The 27187-nt window shown below is 49.4% G+C and overlaps 1 protein-coding gene across 1 annotated transcript in view; it reads left to right on the forward strand.

Moving 5' to 3' along the window:
* The window catches only part of DPY19L1 (dpy-19 like C-mannosyltransferase 1), a 60748-nt gene that overhangs the window by 27864 nt on the left and 5697 nt on the right, over positions 1-27187 (forward strand). Inside the window, exons 8-20 of the mRNA XM_028525689.2 lie at positions 2404-2495; positions 6407-6506; positions 8652-8729; positions 12623-12709; positions 14799-14858; positions 15346-15426; positions 16495-16596; positions 18950-19021; positions 20901-20950; positions 23484-23508; positions 24419-24538; positions 25899-26073; positions 26700-26799. Coding sequence (XP_028381490.1) covers positions 2404-2495; positions 6407-6506; positions 8652-8729; positions 12623-12709; positions 14799-14858; positions 15346-15426; positions 16495-16596; positions 18950-19021; positions 20901-20950; positions 23484-23508; positions 24419-24538; positions 25899-26073; positions 26700-26799 — 1142 coding nt within the window. The remainder of the gene's footprint in view (positions 1-2403; positions 2496-6406; positions 6507-8651; positions 8730-12622; positions 12710-14798; positions 14859-15345; positions 15427-16494; positions 16597-18949; positions 19022-20900; positions 20951-23483; positions 23509-24418; positions 24539-25898; positions 26074-26699; positions 26800-27187) is intronic.

A 27187-nucleotide genomic window follows, 5' to 3' on the forward strand; every position in this document is an offset into this window, starting at 1 on the left:
ATAATTTTGTATTCATTTTGTTTTTCAGATTGTGAGATTTTCAGACCTTGTATTTTTCTGACTTTTAAAAATGTTGCCTAGGACATGTAATAAGTGTCTACTTTTTACCGGGGGAGAAGCACCTACTCTTGTAGCACCTGCTCGTTCGTGCAGGCAGTGGGCGTGGCTGCGGCCTCGGGGCTCTGCTCCCTGGAACCGCGGGGCGCTTGCCAGTCAGCGCCCGTCTTTTCAGAAGAGCCGTTTTCACTTCATCCTGGGAGCCCGTGGTTTATGTGCCAGGAAACAGTCTCGAACTGTTACTTGCTTTTAAGTTCTGTTTCCATTATTGGGCTCGCTCTGGACTTGAGTCTAAGAGAACATATGACACACTTTTAGAAATCATCTTTCTCTCAGGTGATTTTACATAGGGAAAATTTTGCCTGAATAGAAGAACTACAAAATACATAATATAAAATGATTAACCCGATTATTTAAAACAGAAGTTTAAATGTGAAACGTGAAAATGCAGTAAAAGAGCTATTCATCCCTTAGAGGTTATGCATTTCATGATCAAGTCATGCGGAGGTTTTCACTTATCTAGGTTTTTCAAAAAATGGTGGTCCTGTTCCTGTCGAGGATTACGGCTCAGGTGTAGGCTCGTGGTTGGTTCTGTCTTCAGCATGTGTCCTCGCGATAAGGTGGGGTGTGCAGCATGCACGGCGCTGACTGAGAAGCATCTAGATCAGTACATTAAAAAAAAACTAAATACTTTTTCCCAATTTTGAATGTTAGAAATTTATTATAGGTAAAATAGGTTTGTTTTGCTTTTTCACGACGAGATTTTAAAAATTGTTGTCAGTCCTGACTAACGGTGTTTTCTGTAAGCCATGTTCGCAGATACAAAGGTATGCACATATGAAGAAGAAAATCCCTATGTTTTTTAAACTAAATAATTCAAAGTACAGGGTCTGGCACAAATAACACCCCTTTTTTATTGCAAAATCCTAAGCATATAATTCTGTAACATAACAATATCACACTCAAGCACACCATTTAACAGTTTGGGTGAAATGCTCAAATTAAAACCGTAAATTGTCTCACCCATGTTATCACCCTGCCCACCACACCCACGCAGGCGTTACTTCTGCTGGACCCTGGATATAAAAGGATGGCTTTAGAGACGTGGCTAGTTATCCCTTTTATTACATGTAACGTATTCTTCTGCCCTGTGTTAGTTTCTTAAATATTTTGGAACTGAACTGAGATAAAAATATAAAAGTAAACGTACCTGTTTCTAATTACTCATTGACACAGTTATATCATTGATATCAGGTCTGGAAAGAGATTCTCAGAACACTTCGACACAGTCTCGTCAGTCCCTGTAGTGTGCTCGTGTGGCCGACAGGCAGTCAACAGTATCACTCTGAGGCGCACTGAAGGGGAAGCGCTGACTGGCCGAGTGTTTGGCTCGGGTTTGTTAAGCAGGGAGAGGATGCTGAACTTTCTGACTAACCAGCAACCTCTCCAGACTTCTCTGAACACGTGCACCGCTCAGGCAGGGATACGCTTAGGTAGGGAAACTAATTCTGTTCACTAGAATCTACCTCTTGATTATCATGCTGTATCATCTTCAAAGGGACCCTGCTTGGCTTGAAAGACGTAATGGTTTCTTCTGGAGTGACTGACTTAGTCGTAGTAATACCTGGCTTTTGTATTTACTCCAGTGCAGGGTGTTAAAATGGAAAGATGGACTTGTTGGTGTATTTAGTGTGCATGCGGAGGAAGGCTTGAGTGTGACAGCCGGGGCAGTACATGTTGTGATTAAGTGTGAAGTAAACTCTTCAGAAAGATCGGTACTTGACTATTTTAGGACGTCTGTTGTTTTATTCGATCCTCTCTGGCACTTTGAAATGCTCTGCAGCCCAGGGCAGCCCGGGCCAAGAAGCATAAAAACGGCGCCGGGGCGCTCCTGCTCAGCAGCCTTGCGGGTGAGAACACTCCCTCCGGTGACTGCAAGGAGCGCTGAAGTCTCAGCTGTAGTTTTGCTGAAATTCATGTGAAAGAAGAGAAACGATGTCGATTTACACAACCAGTTCAAATGAGATGACTTTCGTTTTGGCAGAGCATCTTACAGCTGGTCCTTTCCCCACTGTCCTGCGAGGCTGTCGCCGGAGTTTTCGGTGCTGGGCTGTCGGCAGTGCACGCCGTCCGCACCTCACGGGGTCTGTGTGCTGAGTGTGTCCCTCTCAGCAGTGTCTCACTCCCCAGCTTTGCTGTTGGTGGAAATTTGTGGCTTGTCTGACAACACACCGTTCAAATTATGTGCAGGAGACTTCTCTCTGTCCATGTAAATAGCAGCTCTCACTGGGTACGCCTTACTTAACAAAGTTAGCGACTCTGCCGTCCCCTGTGATTCCTCCCCAGTGCACCCGCGTGATGTGGACGCCGCCGCTCCGAGAGAGCTTCTCGTACCCGTTCCTCGTCCTGCAGATGTTGCTTGTCACTCACATTCTCAGGTAACGCCCCTCCCCTTGGTTTCTGTTGCCTTGAGTACCTTGAGCTAGGATTTATAAGCCTCCACAATAAAAACAATATAATACCATAACTAAGATCATGCTGATGCTAGTTTGAATTCATAAAGTTATTTTAGGAATATAATGTCAAAATACTTACTATCAAAGACATTTCCTTCGCCTGCCTTCCAGCTGCCTTCCACTTTCTCCGTGGTCTGCAGACCTCCCTGTGGAGCAGCAAATCTGTCCTGCTTGTTCCGCCACCTCCACTTTCCCGAGTCGTTTCTGCCACCAGCATAGCCTCCCAAAAACGGACAGAAAGAAGGGGGAGAGTTGGGGGGCAGCAGAGGGTCCTTTGGGGCAAAGAGCGGGTCACAGAACAGCCGTGGCCAGGTACAGGACCACGCACACCTCTCCGCCCTCCATGTGGTTAGCACCCCGGCAGGGCAGAGGCAGGAGACACCACTCCCAGGCCCAAGGTCTGCTAGCAGAATTCCTGCTGAAAATGCAGGATGGGGTCGGGCGGCCGGTCCTCTGGCCTTCAGCTAGAGACGCACAGAGACTGCAGCCCCACCCAGGTGGGGAGAAGGACCGAGAACAGCGTTCCACCTTCCTGCCGACAAACACCGAGTGTAGAGGGCACTGCCTCCGCTCAAGGGTGAAAATGCACCAAGGAGGGGACCCGTGGAAAAACGGAACGGAGTGTGGTGGGAATCTGAAGATGATGACCTGGACTAAGAAGTCCCTTCTGTGATCTGAGGAACCCAGGGGGCATGGCTGAGGCCTGTCACTTTGGACGCTCTGAGCCACCAGTGAAAAGGTCCGCAGGAGCAGAGCTGGGAGGTGGCTTTGTCTCTTACTCGGAGTTTCTGGATGGGCCTTTGGCCGCCTCCCTTCCCGCTCTTAAAGTCCCCGCAACTCCAGCCTGAAGGCTGTCTCTTGGATGCCTTTTATTACAGGGTTTAAAGCTTCTTCATTTTAGCATCTTCATATAAGGAAACCTGTGAATTCCTTACCTTTGGCCCCAAGGCACCTGGACAGGAGTTTCCTTCTCAGCAGCCTGGGAGGCAGCCACACCCTTGACCTTGTCTTGCTTCTCCAGCTGATGCAAGAACTGCCCATAAATCTCTAATTCCTGATTTTCTTCCACCTCTGCTTCTGTCTTAAATCCAGTGATGGCAAACCTTTGCTTCCGCCCACACTCCCTCACTGAGTGCCCTGAGCCGGCAGCCGTGGATGGAGCTGCTCGCCCGCCAGCCCTGCTCCCTTTCATCCACCCGGGGGACATGCTGCAGGAGGTCCTGCCCGCTCCCCAGGGCCACTCTAACAAACCGCCACAACCTTAGACTTACCGCCTTACCTCTCGCAGTCCTGGAGGTCGGGGAGCCTAAACTCCAGGTGCCAGCAGGGCTGCGCTCCTTCCCAAGGTTCAAGGGGCCAACCAGTGCCCTTGATCTGACTTCTCGAGGCTGTGTGCATTCCCTGGCCTGTGGCCCCGTCTGTCTTTAGGACCAGCCACTGCAGGTTGAGTCCTCCTCTCCTCAGTTCCCTCCAGCCTTCTGTGCCTTTTAAGGACCCCTGTGGTAATCCGGGATGATCCAGGATAATCTGGATAATCCACCTGGGTAATCCAGGCTAATCTCCCTATCCTGGAGGTCATCTGATGGGTAACCTTCACTCCCCTTTGCCGGGTAGGGTGACCTGTGCACAGTGTCCAGGGATTAGGACGCAGACCTGTTTGGAGGCCACTCTTTTCCCGGGCACAGTGGGGCTGCCCCTTCCTCGGCTGCAGGGGCTGCCTTCTGGTAGGTTCTTCCGTCTTGTTCTCCGGGTGCTTCTGTGGCAAGCTCTTTCTCGTGTTCTTCCACCGCCTGGTCACGTCACGTCCACCTTGCCACCTGCTCCTTCCTGTCTTTCCTGTTGGTTTTTGCAGAACAGTTTTAGGTTTTCTCGTTGGTGTGGACTTGGGTGGCCGCTGCCCCTTCCCTGGGGCAACAGCCGAGTTCTGGGCAGATCATACTGTCCTTTCCTGGAGGTGCGGCCACCTCCTGCCTGTCTTCCGAGGGATGGCGGCCTCAGCGCTGTGGGTCAGCCGAGTCTTCTGGCACTTCGTCCTTCTCACCGAACCCTGCCTGCTCTGGTGGCACAGCCACATTATTTAGTTTAGCCCCCCTCCCCACCCCTTAGCGACGTCTCCTGGGGGTGAGGAGTGGACAGCATGGGTGAGCCCGGAAGAAGGGGGACTGTTGGCGTGGCTGCAGCTCCTGGGGACACTGTTGTACAGCAGGGAGAGCCTGTCCTTAATGCAGGGAGTCATTTATAAATAAGGTTAAGAAGATATTTTATCCTAGCATACTGATTTTGTCCAGCTTTGAACTTCAAATACTTTTAGAAGTTCAGTTTTGCGTAAGTCACCTCATACCAGCCAGTCTTAGCTCGCACTTGGTCGCCCGTGGCCACACTTCCGTCCCCACTTCTGCTCCCCTTGCTTGGTGCTGCACCTAGCCACTGCCTGCTGGACTTCCTTGGCTTTCTATTTGTTCCTTTGCCTCTCATTGCCCATGAAGTGAAAATCATATTCAGTATTCGAAAGCAGTGGGGAAAGTCTTTGTTTTAGACAGTGGCTCTCAGCTTTTGACTATGACCTACAGCAGGGTTGTCAAACTCGTTTTCACTGGGGGCCACTTCAGCCTCACGGTTGCCGTCAAGGGGCTGAAATAATTTTAGGACTGTACAGATGTAACCACTCCTTAACAGTTAAGGAGCTGAAGTTACATTCGGCCCTTTGAGGGCAGCTGTGAGGCTGATGCGGCCCCCCGTGAAAAGGAGTGTGACACCCCTGCTCTACAAGAAAGAAGTACATTTTTCATTGTGATCTTGTACACCCATTCATGAGTGTCCACACACAGCCCAGACAGTTTCGTGGTGTGCAACCCTTATTATGTAGGATGAGAGCATATTTTTTTCACTGTACTCTATTAAACGTTGCTGGTTCTTATCTAACAAGTTAATTTTGTAACTGGAATTTAAAACTGCTCGATTTAGGGGCGTGACAGGGTTGGACTAGAACAGCACCAGGCGTGTCCTTGGGAGAAGGGACACTTCCGGAAATAAAGACAGACTCTCAGTGCATCTGTGCATCCCACGGTCCGCCACACAGTCCAAGGAGCTCACCTTGTGACCTCCGGGCGTTCACATGCACACTTCCTGTTGCGGAGACATAGGTTTGTGGGAGGCTTTGCACTGGCTCGCTGATTTAGGAGAAAAGTGGTTCTTAAAAGTAACGTGAAACATAAAAGCAGCGCATCCTCCTCAAAATCCCCTAAATTCCAAGTTGGACCAAACTGAGGCATCTGTAGGTGGCTCAGCGACCCCCGCCTTTGGGTCCTCTTGTCCAGTCTGTGTCCTGCCTGGGCAGGACCCGCTTGCACCCCACATCCCAGGGCCTCATCACCTGCTTGGTGTGAATCCGCGCCGGGCGTGCGTACGGAAGGGGCGCCGGAGGTGCGTGCAGAATCCGTGCAGGACTTGCGTGCGGAATCTGCGCCGGACGTGCGTATGGAGTCCGCGCCGGAAGTGCGTGCGGAGTCCTGCGCAGCCGCAGACGCTGCTGTGCCGTTTCATTCGTCTGTCCACAGCAGTCTGCCAGAATAGAGTTAGACAGAAGTCAGCGGATACACCAACCCCGGCCCCCGCACTTGTCAGGCTTCGTTTGTTTTTACAGTAATAACGGGTAATTTTCATGGAAAGTTACCGAAGTGAGTGTCACGCGGTGTGATTTCTGACTCCTCGGTTCATTTTGCCCGGTTTATGGTGTGACCGGATCATGTCCAGAGATTCTGATTTGCAGCAGGTCGGAGCCACGCTGGAGTGTTTCATGGTTCAAGCGAATGATTTGTGTCTGTCTCCTCAAGGGCCACGAAACTCTACCGAGGCAGCTTGGTCGCCCTGTGCGTGTCCAACGTGTTCTTCATGCTGCCGTGGCAGTTCGCCCAGTTCGTGCTTCTCACCCAGGTAAGGGGCTTCGGTGTCTCCCCGGCGTAATCGTTCATGTCAAATTATAGAACCGGAAATGTATGATTCTGACTCCTAAAATGTTTTTTTTTTTTAGTTAATCTTTTTAAACAAAGTTCAGGGTAGGGAAGTGTGTAGGGTTTACTTATTTGTTAATGGGTGTTGATTACGTACTGGAAGAATGCATTTGTTGAACTCGCATTTGTAAGGGTGCCTTTCTCGTTCTGTATTTGTTGGTGTGCTTGAGAGAGGGCGAGCACTCTCACTTGATGGATCTCTTTTAGGGAAATGTATTTCTTTCGTGAATAACGCTGTACATTCTTACCTTGGGTAAGCACGCCCAGGATAACAGCGAAACGGTTCGTTTTTCCGTAGCTCCCTACTGACCTGTGACTTAGTGTCCTCTTCCCATGCCCTCTCATCGCCCTTTCTGTCCAAACAGAGGTCTCTAGAAGGAGGGAGAGCCCACTTGTAGAGCCGGGCGGATTGTGTGTTGATCTCTCCCTGACCCCACACACACACTGCTTCTGTGTTGTGCTAGCCATGTTTAAATTTGTATAAAGCAGTGGAAGAGTCGCTTTTTCATGTTCTCTGAGATTTCTAGCTTGAGAAAAGAAGTGAGACCTGGATTTCGTCCTGACTCCATTCACTAGCTTCTCAACTAAGACAGACTGCTTAACGCTCCTTAGTTTCCGTTTCCTGGTCATGAAATAAGATGTTAAGAGCCCACCTTAGGGGCCCAGGTTAGGGTCAGACGAGGTAGTGTGTAAGGCTCTTAACACCTTACCTGGTGCTTCTGCCAGACTCACTTGGGTGAGCTGCTGGTGCTGTTACTGTTTAAAAGGAGGCTGTCTTTGTACTCAGTTCTTTCTTTGATCTCATCTCTTAGACTCTTTTGTAATTTTCCCCGTGATGACATTGTAAATGTGTCTGGTTTCAAGTGTCCCTGGGAGTCACTCCTCAAGACCCTGCCCTGTGGGCTGCTGTGTGTTGCTCAGCCCCTTGGTGGAAGGGGAGCAGCGCTCCCCTCGCTTCCAGGGAGAGGACATGGCCTGCCTTTGGGCCCGGGGGCCGTGGGGGTGCCCTGGGGGGTCCTGGAGCGTGGGGAGGGGCTGGTGCTCTTCTGCGGGGGTTTACAGACAGCAGACACTTCTCTGCTGCTGACGTGCCGCGTCAGGCATTTCCAGCAGCGCAGTGACCCTGGGGACGGGGCTGCCCTGGGGGAAGGGGAGCCTCGGCTCTCTCGCTGATAGGAGCTTCGTTGTAACTTGTTGGAGATAAAATACCTGAGGAATGGAACTTACGTGGTATGCTTTACTATTTGGCTGTGCACAAAGTAGGAGGAACTTGAAGTTCAGTTTGAATTCCTGTCTGCAGGGATAAGGGCAGAGAGGGGTCCTTTGACGTAATGCTTCGTGCGTCACTCAGAGGGACGTGTCCATCAGTCGGCTCATGTGAACAGCCCCGGCATGCCCGGAGTGCCTGGTGAACACGTACACAGTGTTCTTCAGAACTGCAGAGGGGCTCAGAATTGCCTTTGTGGTGCAAGTCCTCCTCACTTGAAATTTGACAAGTTAGGGAACTAACACTTGAATATTTGTATAAATGAAAGAGAACACTAAGGAAGATACTTGTAAAGAGTGACTAACAAGCAGAACTTAATGTTATTTTAAGTTCTCACTGTATTAATTATAAAAATACGGGAATACACACATGCATTACATAATTATGTTTTAGCTTAGTGTACCTTCTCCCGTTATGCACCAATCATCGTATGTTATGGTTACATTCTCCTATTGTTTCCTGGGCGAGGCTGCGTGTGCCCGTGTGTGCCCGTGTGTGTTGGCAGTAGAGTCACCCCGGTGTTAGAGTGAGTGTGGTTTTGGATGATTCACAGAGCAGGTCACTTGGATGGTTCGCTGAGAGAGCTGCACGTGGGGAAGAAACACCCGCTGATACGTGCTACGGTAGCGTGCTGACCGCGTTCGATATGGTCAGCTGTGGGGTAAGAGGGAAACTCCAGAACTCCCTTTCAAAATAAATACAAATTAGTTTGAAACAGCAATAAGAACAACCTTTTTTATTCTTATAGCTACCCTTTGTCTATGTAATTTTTATTTTTAACAACTTCTGTTTCAATTTCAGATTGCATCATTATTCACAGTGTATGTTGTGGGATACATTGATATATGCAAATTACGGAAGATCATTTATATACACATGGTAATGGTTTTTAAATTTGTCTTTTGTTCTCCTTTTAGCTGATCTTAAAACAAACTCCTGATCAGTATTTGATTTGCTTATGGTTGGAACTAGTCATAACAATTCCGTGACTAAAACAAGTGGCATTCAAAAACCGCGATGCAGTTAACAGACCTTGTTTTAAATAGACTACCCGGGAGTTTCAATTTGGGTCATTTTACCTGATGTGAGGTTGTTGTGCCTGACTTAACATATCATCTGTAAGAGAGATAATTATGAAAGGGGAACATGGAGTGACATATTGTCCAGGGCCTTCTGTTAGAAGGATGTGGAGTGCTCATTTACTGAGCCCCGACTCTCCAGCCACGTGGGACATGCCAGTGAGTGGAGCTACAGAGAGCCCAGCGCACGTGTTGATTACTTTCTAGCAGAGTGGAGGAAGAGGGGAGACAGGATAAGTAATAGCCACAGTGACAGGGTAGATTGTGTGGGATTAGACAGAAGGAGAGAACGCGTCCTGGCCCCCCGGGGAGGTCGGGGTGCCAGTGTCAGTGTCAGTGTCAGTGTCAGGGCTGGGAGGTCCAGGTGGCAGACAGGTGGGCAGGGCCGCTCTTGCTGAGATGGAGCGTAGAGGAGCAGAGGTGGGAAGGGAGGGACCTGGGGTTTGCTGAGTAGGTTTCACGGAGAGGGACGTGCTGGGTCAGTGAGACTGCTAGAGCAGATACCCTCAGCTGGGGTGGGCAGTTTTGATGAGTATTCGTTCTTTAAAAACATTTCTCTTCTTTTTTTGTCATTAGTTCTTTATAATTTTGATGGATTTTTTCCTATACTTTTAATGTTACTACAATACACCATTATTATTTTTTTATTCTCTAATAATTGATTCACATTGAAGGGCATTTATTACTATCTAGGGAAGTTATCAACAAAGTTATGACATGAACCGCCAAGAGCCTGCCCTCCAGTTGAGAACAAGAACCCACCACGCCCCCAGGGACAGCCGTTGTCCTGACCTGTTAAATCACTCTCCGCCCGCCTTTCCCAAGGACCTAGCCAGGCTCGTGCTCTTAAACATATGCACTCGGGGCGGGGCCCAAGTGGGGCTGCAGCTGTGCCTGTGGCAGACAGTGCAGTGGTACAGAAAGACACCGGAACAGACTCTCTTTCTCCTACTCACAGCTGTAAACCTACTTTGTCCCACCCTGTATTTTTATTGCTAAATATTAGTATTGTTTTTAAGGTTTGTAAAACTGGTATAGTTTTATGAGACTTACATTTTTACTCAGGTTTCTGAGATTTCTGTGTTAATGGAGTGTAGGCATTGTCTTTGCTTTATATTTTACATTGTGTAAATAAAACACGATTTATTCATTTTCTTACTGAAAGACACTTAGGTATTTCCCTCTGTTTTTTCGTTTATGAGGAGTGCTGTGCATTTTTACCTGCGTTGTCTGGGGTGTGTACGTTGAGTTTCCGTAGGGCATTTACGTGGCAGTAGAATTTCTGGGTGGTAAATTACATACGTGTTCAACTTCATGACTTAATACTGCATTGTTTTTCAAAAGTGATTAGACTGCTTCAGACAGTAATGTATAACAGTTCATGTTTTTCTATGTCCTTTTCTATGTTGTCAGTCTGATGAGTATAAAATGGTGTCATAATGGCCTTAATTTGTATTTTCTGTCACTCTCAATAAAGCTGAACATCTTTTGGTGTGTTTGTGGGCCCTCCGTGTTTCCCTTTCTGTAACATTGCTGTTCGTATCTTTTACCAGTTCTTCTATGTCTAAGAGAGAGGGCATCTGTTTATTCACTGCAGGGCAACCCACTGTTTTCACTGCTTGTACCGACGCTTGCCTGTTCCCTGGTGGGCCGACTCCAGGCTGTCTCCTTTGTCCTCCTAACTCACCTTCGTGGCGCTCCGAGCACTTTTTAAAGGAAGTGTATGGAGGCTAAACTTCACCAAGTGCTTTCCTGCATCTTTCTAGGTGATCTCATGTATTTCCCCTGATTAGTATGTTGCAGTGATGCATTATATTGATAGATTTTCTACATTAAGAATCCTTACTTTTCTCCTAAACACAACTTTTATACAGCACTGATTCACTTTGCTGTTACTTTGTCAGGATTTTTAAATACCTGTTCCTAAACGGGCTTGGACCGTAAATTCTTTTTGACACTTGGCTTATTCCCCCCAGACTGTTTAATACAGCCTTGAACATCACAGTGCAACCTCAGTGCCCCGGCTTAGATGCTGCCTCATAATCACCTGGGCAGCTGGGGATGAGGACGTGGACTCAGAGTTACGGAAGTGCTCACGTGCACAGGTTTACCTGGTAGTCAGTCCAGCCTCTCTCGGGTCAGGGGTCATGCTCGATGGTGTCACTTACCAGATATGGAGCATCTTCGTCCATTGTCCCTGCACAGATTCCTGCGTTACATAAAGGGGGAAAATAGAGTTATCTCCAAACAGGATTTTCCCCATTTTTTTTTATTGTGGTGAGCTACATAACATAGAATTTACCATCTTAATCCTTTTAAGTATACATATCCATGATATTAAGTGCACCCACGCTCCAGAACTCTTCATCTTGCAAAACCGAAACTCTGTAGCCATCAGACAACAGTCCCTGTTTCACTCCCTCCCGCAGCACCTAGAAACCACCCCCGGATTCTGCTTTCCGTGTCTGTGATTCTGACACCCCAGGCACTTCCTGGAAGTGGGGTCACGCAGCATCTGTCTTCCCCCGAGTGGTGGTTTCCACTCAGCCTGGTGTTCTCGAGGTCCGTTCGTGTCGGTGCAGACGGCAGGATTTCCTTCTTTTCTGTGGCTGAATAGTATCGTATATAGTCACATAAGAATTCATTATACTGATCTACACTCATATATACGGGGTGGGCAAAAGTAGGTTTACAACTGTAATACAGATAGTACAATATTTAATAATATAAGGTTGATCTGTGTTTCATGTACTCAACTGTAAACCTACTTTCGCCTACCCCTGTATATTCTTACGTGTGTGCACACATACACATTTTCAATGTCCGTGTGTGTAAATATATTTATGTTTGCTTGGTAATGACTTAACGTTCTGTAAAGAGAGCTTTTAAGGGAAATAACCAAAACCTAGTCGAGAAATAGTAGGATGGGACGGTTCTCACACACACATACACACACATTCACAACACAGTAACAACGGGAACAGCAAATAGAGGAAAACATGCTGTGTCTCATTATTAAAAGTAAAACAATGAGGCAGCATTTTTCTCACGTGGTGTCGGCAGATATTTAAAGGGATGGTAATCACGCAGGAACGTGGATTCACAGGAACTTCCCTGCCCTGTTGGTGGGAGAGTAAATTGGTGCGGTATTTTGCATGGCGGTTTGTCTTTTCAGATTTTAACGTGTGCCTTGAATCCGTCAGTTTCACCTCTAGTAATTTACCCCTCGCTGTATTGATGCGTGTGTAAGATGTGCACAGGAGGAATGTGTATCACCACAAGGCTTGTGTAGAAAAGTACGAAATAACAACAGAGCAACGCCAGAAAGCAGGAAGCGTGCAGCAGCAGTCAGAGGACTGGTTACGTTGAAATGGGGTGGGTCTGAATTGATAGGGGAGCTCTCTGAAAGAAATTAAGAGTAAAAGCAAGAAATAGCATAGCTTATGGGTTAAGTTTCCGTTTGTGGTTTTTTAAGAAAAATATAAACTCGAATTTGTTCATGTAAAGGTCTGGAAGGAAACACAGAAAGTGTCGGTACTGGTGATCTGGGTGTTGAAGTGTGGGGAAGGATTTGGGCTGTTTTTTTTTTTATATATATATGTTCCCTTTTGAACAGCTTGAATTTTGTTTATCATGGGCATGTGCAGTTATCTTTTTATGTGCATTAATTGTATTTTTCTTGGATTTTTCCAGATTTCTCTTGCACTTTGTTTTGTTTTGATGTTTGGAAACTCAATGTTATTAACTTCTTATTATGCTTCCTCTTTGGTGATTATTTGGGTAAGTGTTTTCTAAGTACACGGCTGTGTTTGAAATGAATGGCTTATCAGTTTCGTCATCACTGGCTCGGGATTTGTGAGGGGTTTTCTGGGAGCAGCAGCTCAGCGTCCTGCTGCGTGCGTCTGCCCGTGGTCCAGTGTCCGAGTGCTCACTCCCAGAGCAGCAAAGGAGCACGACGGGGTCACGTCGGAGAGCACAGCTCCTTGCCTCACTGTCCGCGTTGTCCTTCCTCCCTCCTCCTCTTTTCTGCCTCCTAAGTTTAGGCCCCAGGGTTAATTTTAGAGAGGTTTCTGTGCCTGCTCCTTTTTCCTTTCGTCCTCTCCTCTCCAGTTTTTGCCCGATTCCTGCTCCCTCCTGGTCCCCTTTCCTCCCCGTGGCATCTCCCAGCAGTCTCTCCTCCTCATGCCCCTGGATCCGGGGACCTGAGGCTTTTGCTTTTAGGGTCTTCCCTCGTGTTTATTTGTGTGAAACATTCAGATAGTTTAAAGCAGGTGGTGATTCAGCTGTAGGTTGCTGAGTCACTGCGGGCTGAGGCGGTCAGGAGCCCCTGGCACAGAATTAGAGCAAACCGGGAAAGGCCACCTGACTCCCTCGCTACTTTGGTGGGATGACTTTCTAAACTGCACATTTTGCTGAATTTAAGGACTTCCCGAAGGAGCTATGCCTTTTTTTTTAATCAATAGGCTTCACCATTACAATATTTTATAGCCCTGAGAAGAAAGAAATTATTCCTGTACTTAGTAGAGGCTGGTTTCTGGGAGACAAAAGCCTGTTGTACTGTCTTAATGGAAATGTATTCTGTTTCTTGACTAGTCATTTAACTACTCGGGTCACTTTGGCTTTCGGGGTTTCTAACGCCCATTAGCGAGTTTGGAACCTCCTTTTTCTTTGTCTCATTTTACAAGTAACATTTGTCTTAGATCCCATTTCTCAAAGATAGGCTGCTTTTCAGTCTGTAGCACCACCCTTTTCAGCCTGTGCCACGCAAGTATACTTCGTCACAAAAGGTCGAGATTAGCATGTGGCAATGCTGTGTTTTCAACAATGACAAAAAAATCATGAACTGAGTGGCTGTGTTTTGAGGAGAATGATAGTTTTCCCAGTTGGTGAATTATGTTTGTAATTAGGAAACGTGAAAATGTATTCAAGTCTCTATTTTACACATGTACACGAGCAAGGCCTGCTGTTACTCAGGTTCAAGTACCTGACCCTTGGGACTTGTGTGTCCAGGGAAGCCATTGAGTGGAAGATCGTACATCGGTAGAAGCTAATCTGAGCACATTTCACAGGAAATTTGTCTGTTGAGTTGAGCACCTACAGTGTGTCAGGTTTCCTACTAAGCGCTTCACACTGAGGTGTGTCACAGGGATAAATTATGCATATTCATGTATGTCTCACATAGCTTGTTGTCTAAACCTAAACAGTGCCAGCAGTTACAGGATATAGCGTGGTTTTGCGTGTGTAAACATCAACAAACGTTTGCCTATTTTTGTTGAGAGTTACCACTTTGAGACATTAATTTTAACACGTCTGTGTTCCTAGATATTCAGAAACTTCTGAAAAGATTTCATTTGGGTTCATATATTTACATTTTGATCTCTGACTGTATTTGCCAAGTTTGAAGTAGATTTAGATGCTAATAGGTATTACATTTGAGAATCTATTATGTACTTGGAAAGACATGAGTATTGATAAAGAAGCATTAGTTGATCCATTAAAAACTTATTTGTAGTTTATCCTAAGAGTTAATAATATTTAACTTAAGAAAAATCTTGTTACTGTAAGACATCGGTCCAAAACTCTGAGTTCATTTTATACTTCTTGATTCTTAGGTAAATCAGAGACACAAAAGTCACTCATAAAAATTAATATGTGATTCCGTTTTCTGCTAAACGAAGTCACTAACTCACCTGACCCACTTCGGTTAAAATAGGGCTTCTCCTGGAAGTCAGTGAGCTAGAGGCAGTGCCGTGTGGAGTGTCGACAGTGTGCTGAATTTCAGATTCTCGAGAGTCTTACTATTTAGAAGTACTTTATGGCACTTAAATTATAAGTATTAACTGTATGCTGTGTTATTTTCTCCTTGCAGGGTGTACTGGCAATGAAACCACATTTCCTGAAAATAAATGTATCTGAACTTAGTTTATGGGTAAGAATCAATCTATTTGAATGCATACATTTTTCTTCTGTAAAATGTGGCGCTGGCTTTATGTTTCACTTTTAAGGAAACAGTCTATGCAGTGCAGGGATCTAACAGTTTTATGACATATTAGAGCTCAATTTTAATGTAGCAAATTGCCCTTTCCATGACTCAAGTTAAGATTAATATTTGATAGGTAAAGAGTTTCGATTTTATTTATCACCTATGTTTTTGCTAAGGAGTTGTACGTGTGCAAGAAAGTGTTGGTAGAAGGGACTTGAATTGCAGTTGCTGTGCAAGTCTTCTATAAAGTGTATGGATTTTTATAATAGGATTGTACCTAAATAGCTTTTTTTTTTTTTTAGCATTTTCTCTTGCACGTGGAGATACTTATTTGACGTGCGACTACAACATTCATTTCCTTCCCAGACCGTGTCTGTGACACGGCTGCAGGAGACACCCATTTATTCTGTTCTGTTACGTTTTTCTCTTGCAGGTTATCCAAGGGTGTTGCTGGTTATTTGGAACTGTCGTTCTCAAGTATTTGACATCTAAACTCTTCGGCATCGCCGATGACGTGAGTGCATTCCTTGCTTAGGCTCGAAGGACTTGAAAAGGATCAAACAAGCTACCAATCACTTGCGATATTAAAATGCCCCTATTTAAGCCAAATTCCAAGATGAAGTCTATCTGTTTTTTTATGTTTCCATTTTACTTGCTTTTAGACTTTTTTCTCCTTTTCATTGGACAGGTAGTTTCCTCACGCTGTTTTAGGCGCTCTCTGTTCTCCCTGTTGATTCCTTACACTTATTAGCACACATTTTGTTCTCCAGCAGGAGCACTGAGATTCCTCAGCACGTCCCTACCACCCCTCAGTCCCTACGTCCACCCCGGTCCTCGGTCCCCCCACTCCACCCCCATCATCCAGAGCCATCTGGGATTCTAGTTATAGTTTGTTTTAGGTGTAATTCTGCCCCACCCCTGGCCCGTCTTCGGTTCTTGCCTTTTTAGACAACAATGAATCGAAAGTTTGGCAAATGTCTCATTCGTTGAATGAAAATAGCCTGTGTTCCTCACGTGGCTTTCTGCGGGGAGCAGATGACTGGTGTGAGCGCGAGCGCCTGGTGACATGTCGGGGTGGCCCAGGGTTCGGCTGGCGGTGGGGAGTGCATGCTTTCCCCAGGCCTGCGCGTTGGCTGCTGCTTGCAAAGAGCCTTCAGTCCCCTTTCCAGAAATCTGAATTAATGTCTCCTTTTCTTTACTCTGTCACACTTGGTCCTTTTATGAGTGACGGGGGGCCTGTGTCACCAGGCCCACCCGTCCCGGTGGGCTCCCGCAGAGGAGACACTAATGTGTTGCACCAGGGTGAGCACGCTGAGCGGGGGCGAGACGAGGAGAAAAGACTTTGGGTTGTTGATGATCCACCTTGGAAGCAGGGTGGTGATGGCACCCTTGTTTGTCACCAGAGGAGGAGAGAGCTGTGAAGTTGGAGGGTGCGGCGCCTTCTTGTTTAACAGAAGCTCACTGTGTGGGAACAGAGAGCTCTGTAATGTAGTGAGAACTATTTTTGGGTACTGTTAAGATTGAAATGCATTACTATAATCTATGGCATAGTCTAAGGGTGCCTCGTTTTATTCCTTACTAGGCTCACATTGGCAACTTGCTAACGTCAAAATTCTTCAGTTACAAGGACTTCGATACCTTGTTGTACACGTGTGCAGCAGAGTTCGACTTCATGGAAAAGGAGGTAAGGTGCGATTTCCGGTTCTCCCCTTGGGTTTTGGTCCATTCAGTCGTCAGGAAGGCTGTCCCCGCTGTTCAGACTCTGTCCTCTGTGCTGTCACCTCAGTCTGAAGGAGGAGACACATCTGGTGGCCCAGAGGAAGCTCTTCCTATTCCCGTTAGCACTGCTCCCGGGTCTGCATGGTCCTTCCTCACCCGAGGAATTGAGAAGCAGGCGTTCGGACCAGCAGGTTGTTGGACGAGGAAGCACAGAGGCACCTCAGGCGGCCTCTCCGTGGGCGCAGTGTTAACCAGCGAAGCGCAGGCTCTTACATCCCCACTCACGTGACAGCGCTGTGCCTGATGGTCTCACTGCTCTGAAATAAGGCCGAGTGCAAGTTGCTCAGTCCAGCAGCATTTTTCTTGGAAAACCGCGTTCAGACGTCCAGAAGGAAGCCGTGTTCAGCGCAGCTCGGTGGGCTGGGAGACAGGCCTGTGGTGCCACTGACTATTCTCGAGCTGGGACTCCCACCCTTGTGTCTGAGCTCCGCGTTCCCGGTGGTCCCGGTGGTGTGCCGCCCACAGGCCGGGCGCGCGCAGATCGAGTGAGGTCCAAGGGAACGTCCTTGGCTGCTTCAGTGTTTTATGGGAATGTGGTGCCGCAGTTCTCTGGGCGTTGGTTCGGTTGCCCAGCAGGACACGTGGGTCTTTGTACCCCGCCCTGTGGCCTCGTGCACTGTGATACTTTATTGTTTGTGAGACGCGGTTCTTCAGAAGTCTGTGCTGTGTGTTGAACTGGCCAGCAGCACTCTATTGCCACTTTCATTTCCCCCTCGGACTCCTGCTGGGTCCGCCCGAGTCCAGGTTGCAGAGCAGCGGGCAGCGGTGCGCAGCACTGTCTTCATCGTGAGAGCGCGTCACTGCGCGCCCGCACTGCCACCTCTGTCTCCCCATCGCCGCTGCGGCTGGGTGGGCCGGTGGGGGTAGAGCCCTCCGGGAAGCCCCTCCTGCCTTGTCTAGGGCTCCTGGGAAGGGCTGCTGGGAGCAGAATCCTGAGTGTTGACACATTCAGAGTATTTCATCAGTGTTTTCTCTGTGACGCTGTTGGCTAGATGCAAGCCTGCGGTCAGTATCTTGTCTTGAGTTTCTTGAATAAGTTAGTACACTGTCTTCTGCTCAGGAGCATTTCTGTCAAAGTCTGGCGCTAATCTGATTTTCCTTGAAAGAGAAGTATTTTTAAATACCTTTTAAGCTTTTGGAATATAACATTAAAATTTTTTTAACACTTTGTTAAATTTTGTTAAATGCTAACAATTATGATACATTGCCTTTTTAAGGTAAACACATATCTTACAACTTTTGTTGTATTTATTAGTTATTAGAAAGTGCCTAATTTTAAAAATATTAAGATAGTTTCAGTTATGATTTTTGCTTAGGTTGAGACATAATTTAAAATTTACAAAATAAATATATATATATTTAAAATAGCATACTATGAAAATGTTTATGAAGGTAAATAGATAAGAACATTTAAATTCTCTTAGTAGGACTTCTAACTCATGAAGTATGCATTTTTGTGTAATAAATTACCCATCTAGTACAGAATAATAAATGAGAGAAATTGGACTGTTGAGAGGGAAAATCATAAAATGCTACTTACTCTGTATTTTGTAGAATTAAAATGCACCAGTATTTTAATATAGTTGAAACTAGGTTTCTCTTTATAAACATATCAGGGAAAATGTATGTTATTTGACTCAGTAATATAGGGTTGTTTTGTGGGGGAGAGCGGTGGTGAGCAAATCAGCTGCAGTGGAGAAATTTCAAGTTCAGATTGTTTGCTTAAGACCGTGACCTCATTATTGCGAGGTGTGTAGGATTGCGTTGTACAGGGCTTTGCCGTGTAAGGTTTTGGTTAGTGTAGTTTTGTTGAACTGTTACTAAAGAGAATTCTGAAGAGCTATTCCTCGTGCAAACACTGGTCGCTGCGTGTGTGCCGAGGGGCCGTGGCCAAGACGTTCGGCCCCCCCCCAGGGTGTGCAGGGGAAGCTGCAGCCGTTCGGGGGGGTCTGCTGACGCAGGGAGTAGGCAGCTGAGCCCTAGGCAGGAGAGCAGTCGCCAGGAGGCGAACAGTAACCTCTAGTCGCATTTCACGCTTACACGTGTTTGGGGCCTGTGTGTGTGAGTGTTTGCAGCTCGACGTGCTGGGGACGCTTGTTCCTGTGGGAGGGCACTTCCACTCTTCTGATGGGAGTCTGGGGTCGGGGTGGGCCCTCGCCGGGTGCAGCTCGTGGCGCGGTTCTCCGGGTTCGCTCCTCGGGGTGCAGTGTTGTCTGTTCAGAACGGCGCTCCTCTGACAGAAGGTCTCATCCTTTCAGACCCCCCTGCGGTACACGAAGACTCTGCTGCTTCCAGTGGTTCTCGCCGTGTTCATCACGATCGTCAGAAAGGTACGCGGCTCCCGTGAGAGGAGCTTTTCCCTGCAGACACACGTTTTCCCGCGTCTGCGCAGCGGTCAGCGCGCGGGGCTCCGTGTGCACCCGGCAGCACCCTGTGTGGGTGCGTGGGAACCTGCCCTGGCCTCTGACGAGCACGGACACGCCTGAGAAAGGCTCCGCTGTCTGCCCGCGCAGCACAGCCGTGGGGAGGGGGGTGGCTGGCGTGCTGCCGGGACAGGCCTGCGCTTGACAGTCAGGGTCAGGGAGGCCCTGTGGGCCCAGATGCAGTTGTTCTGGCCTCTGAGTTACCACCGCTTCGCTTTCAACTTGCCTGCACGTGCCCCTGAGCTCTCGGATGGGGGCCTTTCCCAGTCGTGTGTGTGGGGCTCGCTCGCTCCGGGGCCAAGTTACCATCAATCAGAACGGACAAGGAGGGTGTTAGCTGTGTCTTGTGAACTCAGTGAGATGCGTAGGCTGCCGGCCTGGCTTTGACGGTGAAACCTGAAGCCCAGACGGAAACTCGGGCAGGGAAGTTGCCATCTTTACTGAAGAGGGGGTGTGATGGTCTCTCCTTTTTCTTTTAAGAACTGGTGAGCTTAGCTGTAGGTGGTGTAAGAGAATGAGTTGAGATAAATCTGTAATAGAAAAACAGGTAATAGACCCTGAAAGTTTTCTGGTTTGTAGCCAGGATTTCTGTTTCAGTGCAATGCCGTATACTTGTAGACTGTTCACTACTGTAATTATTGTTCAGTTGGTAGTTTGTGCTTCCAAAAAGCATTTCACATGTGCTGTTTCAGTTGGTTGGTCGACAGCCCCATGAGGTGCACAGACACTGTTACCCCCGTTCTGACAGGTGCAGAGTGGGAAGATCGAGGGGTGGTCAGTGGCCTCACGGTGTGTCCACTGACCGAGCACCCTCCCTGCTCATGGGCAGCGTGTAGCCTCCAGCTGTGGGGTCTCATGGCCCCTCCCATTCACTTGGGTTTGTCAGTTTCCGCCGCGTGCCAGGCGCTCTGCGTCCTTGGCACTTGGGCACACCTCGTGTGGGTCTGCACCCGGAAAGAAATAAAACACTGCATGTTGGCGATCCAGAGGCATTAAAAGACAGTTGTCTGGGTGGCTAGGTAATGAAAACAATTAGATTGGGTTCAAGAGGTGGAATGTCTGACTTAAGAAACATTTGAATGGAAAGAGGACCATTGTTTTCACACGGTTGAAAGCCTGCCGCGTAGAAATAAGGTCACATTCCTTTTGGCTCCTGAGAACTCTGCCAGTTCCTGGCAGTAAGACCTTTGACCAGAATCGATCCGGCCTGATCCAGAAGGTGTCACAGGGTCAGGCAGTGGCCGGGGCTTCTTCCAGGAGCTGGACTCACACCCGTCAGCAGGTGGAGGACATCGTACCGGGGAGGGGCTCTCGGATCAGATGGCCTCCCGGTCACTGCTACCCAGGAGAACTCGGTGACTCACGGTCGTGCTCCTCCGTCTGTGAGCCAGTCCCCCGGTCCTTGGGGCCGCAGTTAAGGGGAGGCCTGGCGCATGCCCTGGGTGGTGGGAATCTCCGGGTGTGGACCGGGGGCCGAAGGCCAGGTTCACAGACCCAGCGGGGCTTCGCCGCCTTCCTGGGTGGGGGTCGTTTACTCCATCGGAGCCTGTCGCTCACTGACCAAGCAAGGGCAGTGACTGCGCCTGAACAGGGTCGTTGGGTGTTAGGTTTGCTCGAGTTCTGTGCACGTGTAAGATCATGTTGTGGTCATTATTGCTTTCTGAGCCATGTCTTGTCTCTGCACTTACATTTAAGTAGAAGTTTGAAAGTTTAGAAGACACTTTAATTAAAATTTTGCTTTTCCCAAAACATCTGTTCTAAAGTGTTCTAAAAACTCTGTTTGCAGATTGTTAGTGACATGTGGGGTGTCTTAGCGAAGCAGCAGACACACGCAAGGTGAGTGTTAACGTTTTGCTTCTCCCTCCATCTGCGACAAAGCAGACGTTCAGAGTGCGTTCAGCGCACGGTGGCGCGCTGTCCGAGAGACCTTTGCCAGTCGGTGTGTTCCACCGGCGGCACCCCTGTCTGTGCTGCTGTCACTTCCCACCTGCGCCGAGCTCGGCACATCCCCGGGTCTCGCCGCAGGCCCTGGGCAGCCCCACCTGCAGCGGCCGTGCACACGCACCACCTGCCGGCGCACCACCCGCCCCCGCAGGACGGGCGCCTGAACTCCGCAGGGAGAGGGAAGGCCCTGGTGGTGGGCAAATTACAGGCGCAGGGCCTGTGAAACCGGGCCCACCCCTCACTTTTCATGCAAAGTAAACCCCAGATGGAGCGCAGATCTAAATACAGGGAAAAAGGAAACCTCGGAATTCCCCGAGATTACTTTTATAATCTTGGGGTTAGAGAGGCCTTGTTAAACATGACAGAAAACCTATTAGCTAGAAGGAAAAATGACAAGGTTGACCAGATTCGTACTTTGGTTTGGTAAGACACTGTACATATTGTTCAAAGAAAAATACGAATCGGGGAAAATGTTTGTATTCTATGACAACGGGCTAATGATCGTCCCATATAAAGAGTTTCTGTTAATACTAAAAACCTGTTAGGACAATGAGTGAAGGACAGAAACAGCCGCTAAGCGGAAACCAAACCCTCCTTTCCTGTTCCCGCTGCACTGCTGCCCCGCCGGTGGCCTCTGCGCCCTGGGCCCACACACAGCCGGAGTTTCCTGCCTCTGCGGTTCCTCGGTCGCACTGCAGCCCTGCAGCCTGGCTCTTTGCTGGGCTGCCTCCTCCAATCCTTGCCCGAACGTCCCCTCCCTCAGGAAGCCTTCCCTGACCATCCTCATCTCTGAGCAGGCCCTTGTCTCTTTGGGGTGTGGGCCTTCCACGGGGGTGGGGTGTTTCCGTCGGGCACCGTTGATTCCTCCCGTCACTTGGAGTGGACTTTCGCTGAAGGAGGAAGGTGGTGGGTTTCCTGGTGCGTGGGAAGGAACTGGAAGGAGGAGACCTGTAATGAGGAAGGGCGTGGGATTGGAGGGTTGGGGGAGAGGAAGTTCCAGCTCTGCTTCCCTGCTCCTGTCGGACTTTGCGGGGTCTAGAGACTGTTCGGTGCAAGTGTCGCATTTCCTTTATAACTTGAACACACACGGCCTTGCATAGCGTTCTCTCACCTGCAGACTTGTGCCAACAAGCAGTAAACTGCTGCACGTGCCCCCCGAGACCGTCCTCGGTGTCATTTACGGGCAGTGCGCCGCAGCTGTGCCCTCGCTGGTACGAGGAGCCTTGGGGGCCGGGAAAGGACGTGACCCTGGACGTAATGCCGAGCTGCCCCTTCACCGGGCGGACACTGTTCCTGAAGAGCCGGCAGGCCCGCACCGACTGCAGAGTTGCACGGAGTTGCAGCTGAGATCTGCAGCTCGGGGCAGGAAGGTGGGACTGTTCCCGGAAACGGAGCTCCCTTCGTTGCCTGAGTGCCAGAGTCGTGCACCGTGTGCAAAGGCAAGGGGACAGTGGGAGACGGTTTCATGGCCAGATGTGGGGTCCAGGAGCCTCTTTGTTTGCTTGTCCTCCCCGTGGACGTCTGTGCGAGGGCGGAGGCCCCCTCCCTCCTGTTTCTGCCGTGTGCCCAGCACCCTCCGTGCGCCAGGGGCCTGAGTCGGGGTGGGTTTTAGCCCTGGGCCCCCAAAGGGTGCGTCTTGGTGGGGAGAGTCAGATGGTGGCCAGGGAAGCCAGTAGAAGTGTCCTCTGAGAGGAGGTGAACGGGGGGGGGGGGGGGCAGGGAGGGATGGAGGGGGCCGCTGACCGCAGGAGGGGTGCTGACCACAGGAGTCGGGGTGCCTCTCAGAGGCCAGAAGGAGCAGCATGGGACTCATGTAACGGGAACTTGCTGCTGGGGGGGGGCAAGGCCTCTTGGAGTCTCAGGGATGAGCAGTGGGGACCAGCGTGGGAAGACCGTGGGTGGCGTGTGAAGGATCGGAGAGCACCCTGCTATGATGTGAACCTGCGGGACCCGGCACAGAGTGGGGGGCGGGGCGGCCTCTGAGCACATGTCTGCTCGGGAAGTTCAGACTGTCCAGCAGAGTGGAAGAAGGGATTTAGAGGCTGTTTGTGTGTTCCGGAGACGCTGCAGAAAAAAGCCTCAACTGTGGCTTCCCGTTCGTGAGGGGGCTGGGGCCTCTGGGGGCACTGGGAAGACCTCGGAGTTCCTCCTCCGTGCCCCCTGCCGGGAGGTCACCAGGAGGTGGCTGACACGCCGCAGCATGCAGCCAGGTCTGCAGGGCCTGCAGCGTCATCGTGTTCCCCCCAAAACTCAAGAAAGTGTAGCCCCGGTTTCGGTTTGTAGCTTCTGTAGTTATTCTGATTCACATACACGTGCCCCGCGGGAGTCTTACACAAGCTGTCAGACCTCGTGTTTGTAAGACAGAAACGCAGGTGATGGAAGTGCGTGCCTCCACAGTTACGTTGTATTTCCTCTTCCGTTCCAGGAAACACCAGTTGGACCACGGAGAGGTAAAGACCCAGTGTTACTAACACGCACCTCGTTCTAGTGTCCGTGTGTGTTTGGACTCTCCTTTCTCCTTCTGGCCTCTGTGTGTGCTAGTGACTGTCACTGATCATCTCCCCAGCCGGCCTGCGTGTGCTCGTGGGAGCTTGTCACAGACACGTCCGTCCTCCAGCCCCCGAGACCGTCCTCGCAGCCCTAGCAGGCTGTGGCTGGAGACACCTTCCTCTCCGCTCCCCAGCCCGGGGCTCCGGGGGTGTGAGCTCCTCCCATCTCCGGGGATCTGGCCTGGTGGTTTTTTTCTTTCTTCCTCTCTTCAAATTGACGTATGATTGACATATCACATTATATTATATGTAGTTTCATGTATACAACACAATGATTCGGATGTGTGTGCACTGCAAAATGATGAACACAATTAGTCTAGTTAACATCTGTCACCATGCTTAGTTACACAAGTTACTGTTTTTCCTTCTGATGGGCCTTCTGAGGCCTGCTCTCTCCGCAGAAGCACGTTGACCGTAGTGGACGATACTGTGCCGTGCATTTCAGCCGGGTTCCAGTGGCTGTTCCGAGGCGGGGCGGGACTCTGGGGTCTGGAACTGACAGCAGTCACTGTGGTTCCTGTGTCCCCTCCGTGCTGGTGGGCGCACCCAGGGGGCTCAGAAGTGGGGGCTCCCCGACTGCAGGTGTGGTCCTGAGCAGGGCTGCAGACCCACTGGCCTTATCAATTGTACAACCTTAGCCCTCTGCTTAAGTGGAGACGCTGCAAAGTGGATTTCAAGACTCGTTTATTTCCAAAATTAAAGTGTTGTTACTAAGAAAACGTGCCCTCTTCTGTATATCCGCCGTTTTAACGGTATATAGTCTCGAACCTCACGGACAGCAGGCGTCAGAGCGGTCTCCCTTCTCTTTCAGCTGGTCTATCACGCCTTGCAGCTGGTGGCGTACACGGCGCTGGGCGTCCTCATCATGCGGCTGAAGCTCTTCCTGACGCCGCACATGTGCCTGATGGCGTCGCTGGTCTGCTCGAGGCAGGTGAGGCGGCGGCGGCTGCTGGGTGGGCGTTGTGGCTGCTGGGCGCGGTCAGCCTCGGTGCTCAGGGGCCCAGAAGCGGTGTCGGATCTCCGGGGTTCTCTAAATGGTTGCCATCGAAGTCCTTCCTGGGTCTGTGCTAATCATTCCTGAGCGACGTTTCTGAAAAGCCCACAAAAACCCCTGAGAGCTGATCATTTTCCATTCTTCTAACTTCTGAAACAGTCCCTGCCGAACAACAGACCATCAGCGTCGTGAATTCGCGAGTGATTACTGCAGATGTTGATGGAAAGCGGAGCCTAATTGTAGAAATAATTTTTTGTTTTGACATTCTTCTCACAAAGAATTCCAACAATTGAGTTCAAGTTATAAGTACTTTCAAATTATATGGGCTTTCAGTATTAAGCTTTAATTCTTCTCATTGAGTGTACGTGTGCATACAAATGCACAGTTTGCTCAGTGTCGAGGCTTTACCCTGAAATGGAGCTGCAGCCACATGGCTGCTCGCTGCCGACTCTCCCCAGATACCTGCCTCCTGGCTCTGCAGTCACAGGCTTAGGGCACCGGCTCACCTTTTTCATCAGCCAAAGACTGAAGGCGTCACAGCAGAATTGGCATTAGTTACTAATCGTCTGAGCCACCCCTGGGGATGAGGGTGGAGTGGTAGATGCAAAAGCCCAAAAGCAGAGGGGTCTGTGTGTGTCCTCAGGAAGCAGTCCTGAGGAGAGAACAATAGAGACAAAGTGTTGTTGTTGAGAGGGGAGTATTTGCATATGGAAAAGACTAGCCAGCCCCAAGGTTCCCAGGCGACTTGTGGTCAAGCTAGAGAGGCTGACGGAGGGTGAGGCCGCTGTGCCTGGCTCCTCCAGGCCGGGACAGGAAGGGAGGCTGGTTGGGCGCTTGTCCCTTCAGTCCCACCAGCAGTGTGAGCGATGACCACAGATGTCGGGCTGGCCTCGCGGTGCCAGGAGGCCAGTGTGCACGGGGCCCACACGGAGAAGCACCCTGCACCTGGCTTTGTGCTCTGTTGTTGCCGTTTGGGTCTTTTTAGTAATCTTCGAACCAGGGCCCCACATTGTCATTTTGCAGTGAGCCCGGCCCTGCCTGGCTCTGGGAATAGAGAGAGCGAGTTGAGAGAAGAGCTGGACTTGAACGTGATTTAAACCGTGGCCCACTCGTGCAGGGCTGGTGGTGGGATCTCTTGGTTGCTAGGGTCATTGCTTCTGGAACTTTTCCCTAGGGTCATTAAGGCTTATCCAGGACTCGAGCAGAGACTGCGTTGTCCTCTGGGAAGAAGCATTGCTTACTGGGTACTGGTTGCTTTCTACTAACAATCACCAATGTGTCTCTGACTTGGTTTCAGCTGTTTGGATGGCTCTTTTGCAAAGTACATCCTGGTGCTGTTGTTGTTGCTCTGTTAGCAGCGATGTCGATACAAGGTTCAGCAAACCTGCAAACCCAATGGAATATTGTAGGGGAATTCAGCAATTTGCCACAAGAAGAACTTATAGAGTGGATCAAATATAGTACTAAACCAGGTAAAAAAAAAGCATTATTTTTAGGAGTGTTTTTCCCAAGTTTTGCTTACCACTGTTAAATCCTAAACCCGAGTAACTGCCAGTAGTCTTACTCTTTCTGATCAGTGCTGCTTGTAGAGTGTCCAGAAAGACGGAGAAATGCCAGTGTTACTTACTTCCGTGGTTTGCAAAGGAAATGCTGTGCACAGCTTCTTCCTAATTGGTTTTGCTATTTTCCATAAATTCTGATGTTTTCAAAGTTTTACATGCCACAGTTTAAAATAATTTTAATGCTTATTTTCCTAATGAATTTTTACTCTTAGCCCTTCAAATTCCTCCTTGAAGCGAACTCATGGAATCTTTGTTCACGTTTAAGAAGGGAGGTGTTGTCATTTGAGTTTCGAATGACTGTTAAATCATCTACAGGATTTTTTAGTGTTATAAAAATTTGTTCGTTTCATACTTTCCTAGAATCAGGAAAGATCCCCACGATGTTACACACACACACAAACACACACACACCCTCTCAGTGGTGGGATGAGACTGTCGCCCGAAGTAAAGGCTCACCCGGGCTCGGGAGTTGCCCGCCCCTGTGCCCGCCCGGACCCCCTCCCGGCTCTCGCTGACCCTCGCCCCCTGCTCCGCAGACGCAGTGTTTGCGGGGGCCATGCCCACCATGGCGAGTGTGAAACTCTCCGCACTTCGGCCCGTGGTGAATCACCCACATTATGAAGATGCGGGTCTGAGGTTAGTACGGAATGCTCACGCTGTTCAGCAGGTGCCAAGAAGGGTTTAAAGAAGGGAATGCTGGTGAGCTGGGATTGGTGGAGCTGGGGGAGGAATGCCGAGGTAAAATGCCAAGTCAGACCCAAAACTGCTCCGGCTCCAGGGGTGACCCAGCTGCCGCCTTTGGGTCATCTGGTCGACCAGGCAGCAGTAGGCGTCCCAGCGGATCAGTCTTGAGTGGGTCGGCAAGGCCCCGGAGCGTGCAGCGTCTCAGTTGTCGTCGTCCTGAGGTTCCCCCGAGCGTTCATCAGCCTGCCGTTTCTGTTGAGGTTTCTCACGGGCATTTTCCTTGGATTCTCAGGAGTCAGCTGAAAATGCAGTCCCATTCAAAGGGGGTTTTATTCTGGTT

The sequence above is a fragment of the Phyllostomus discolor genome, chromosome 10 (assembly GCF_004126475.2).
Source record: "Phyllostomus discolor isolate MPI-MPIP mPhyDis1 chromosome 10, mPhyDis1.pri.v3, whole genome shotgun sequence".
In the NCBI taxonomy this organism is placed as follows: Eukaryota; Metazoa; Chordata; class Mammalia; order Chiroptera; family Phyllostomidae; genus Phyllostomus; species Phyllostomus discolor.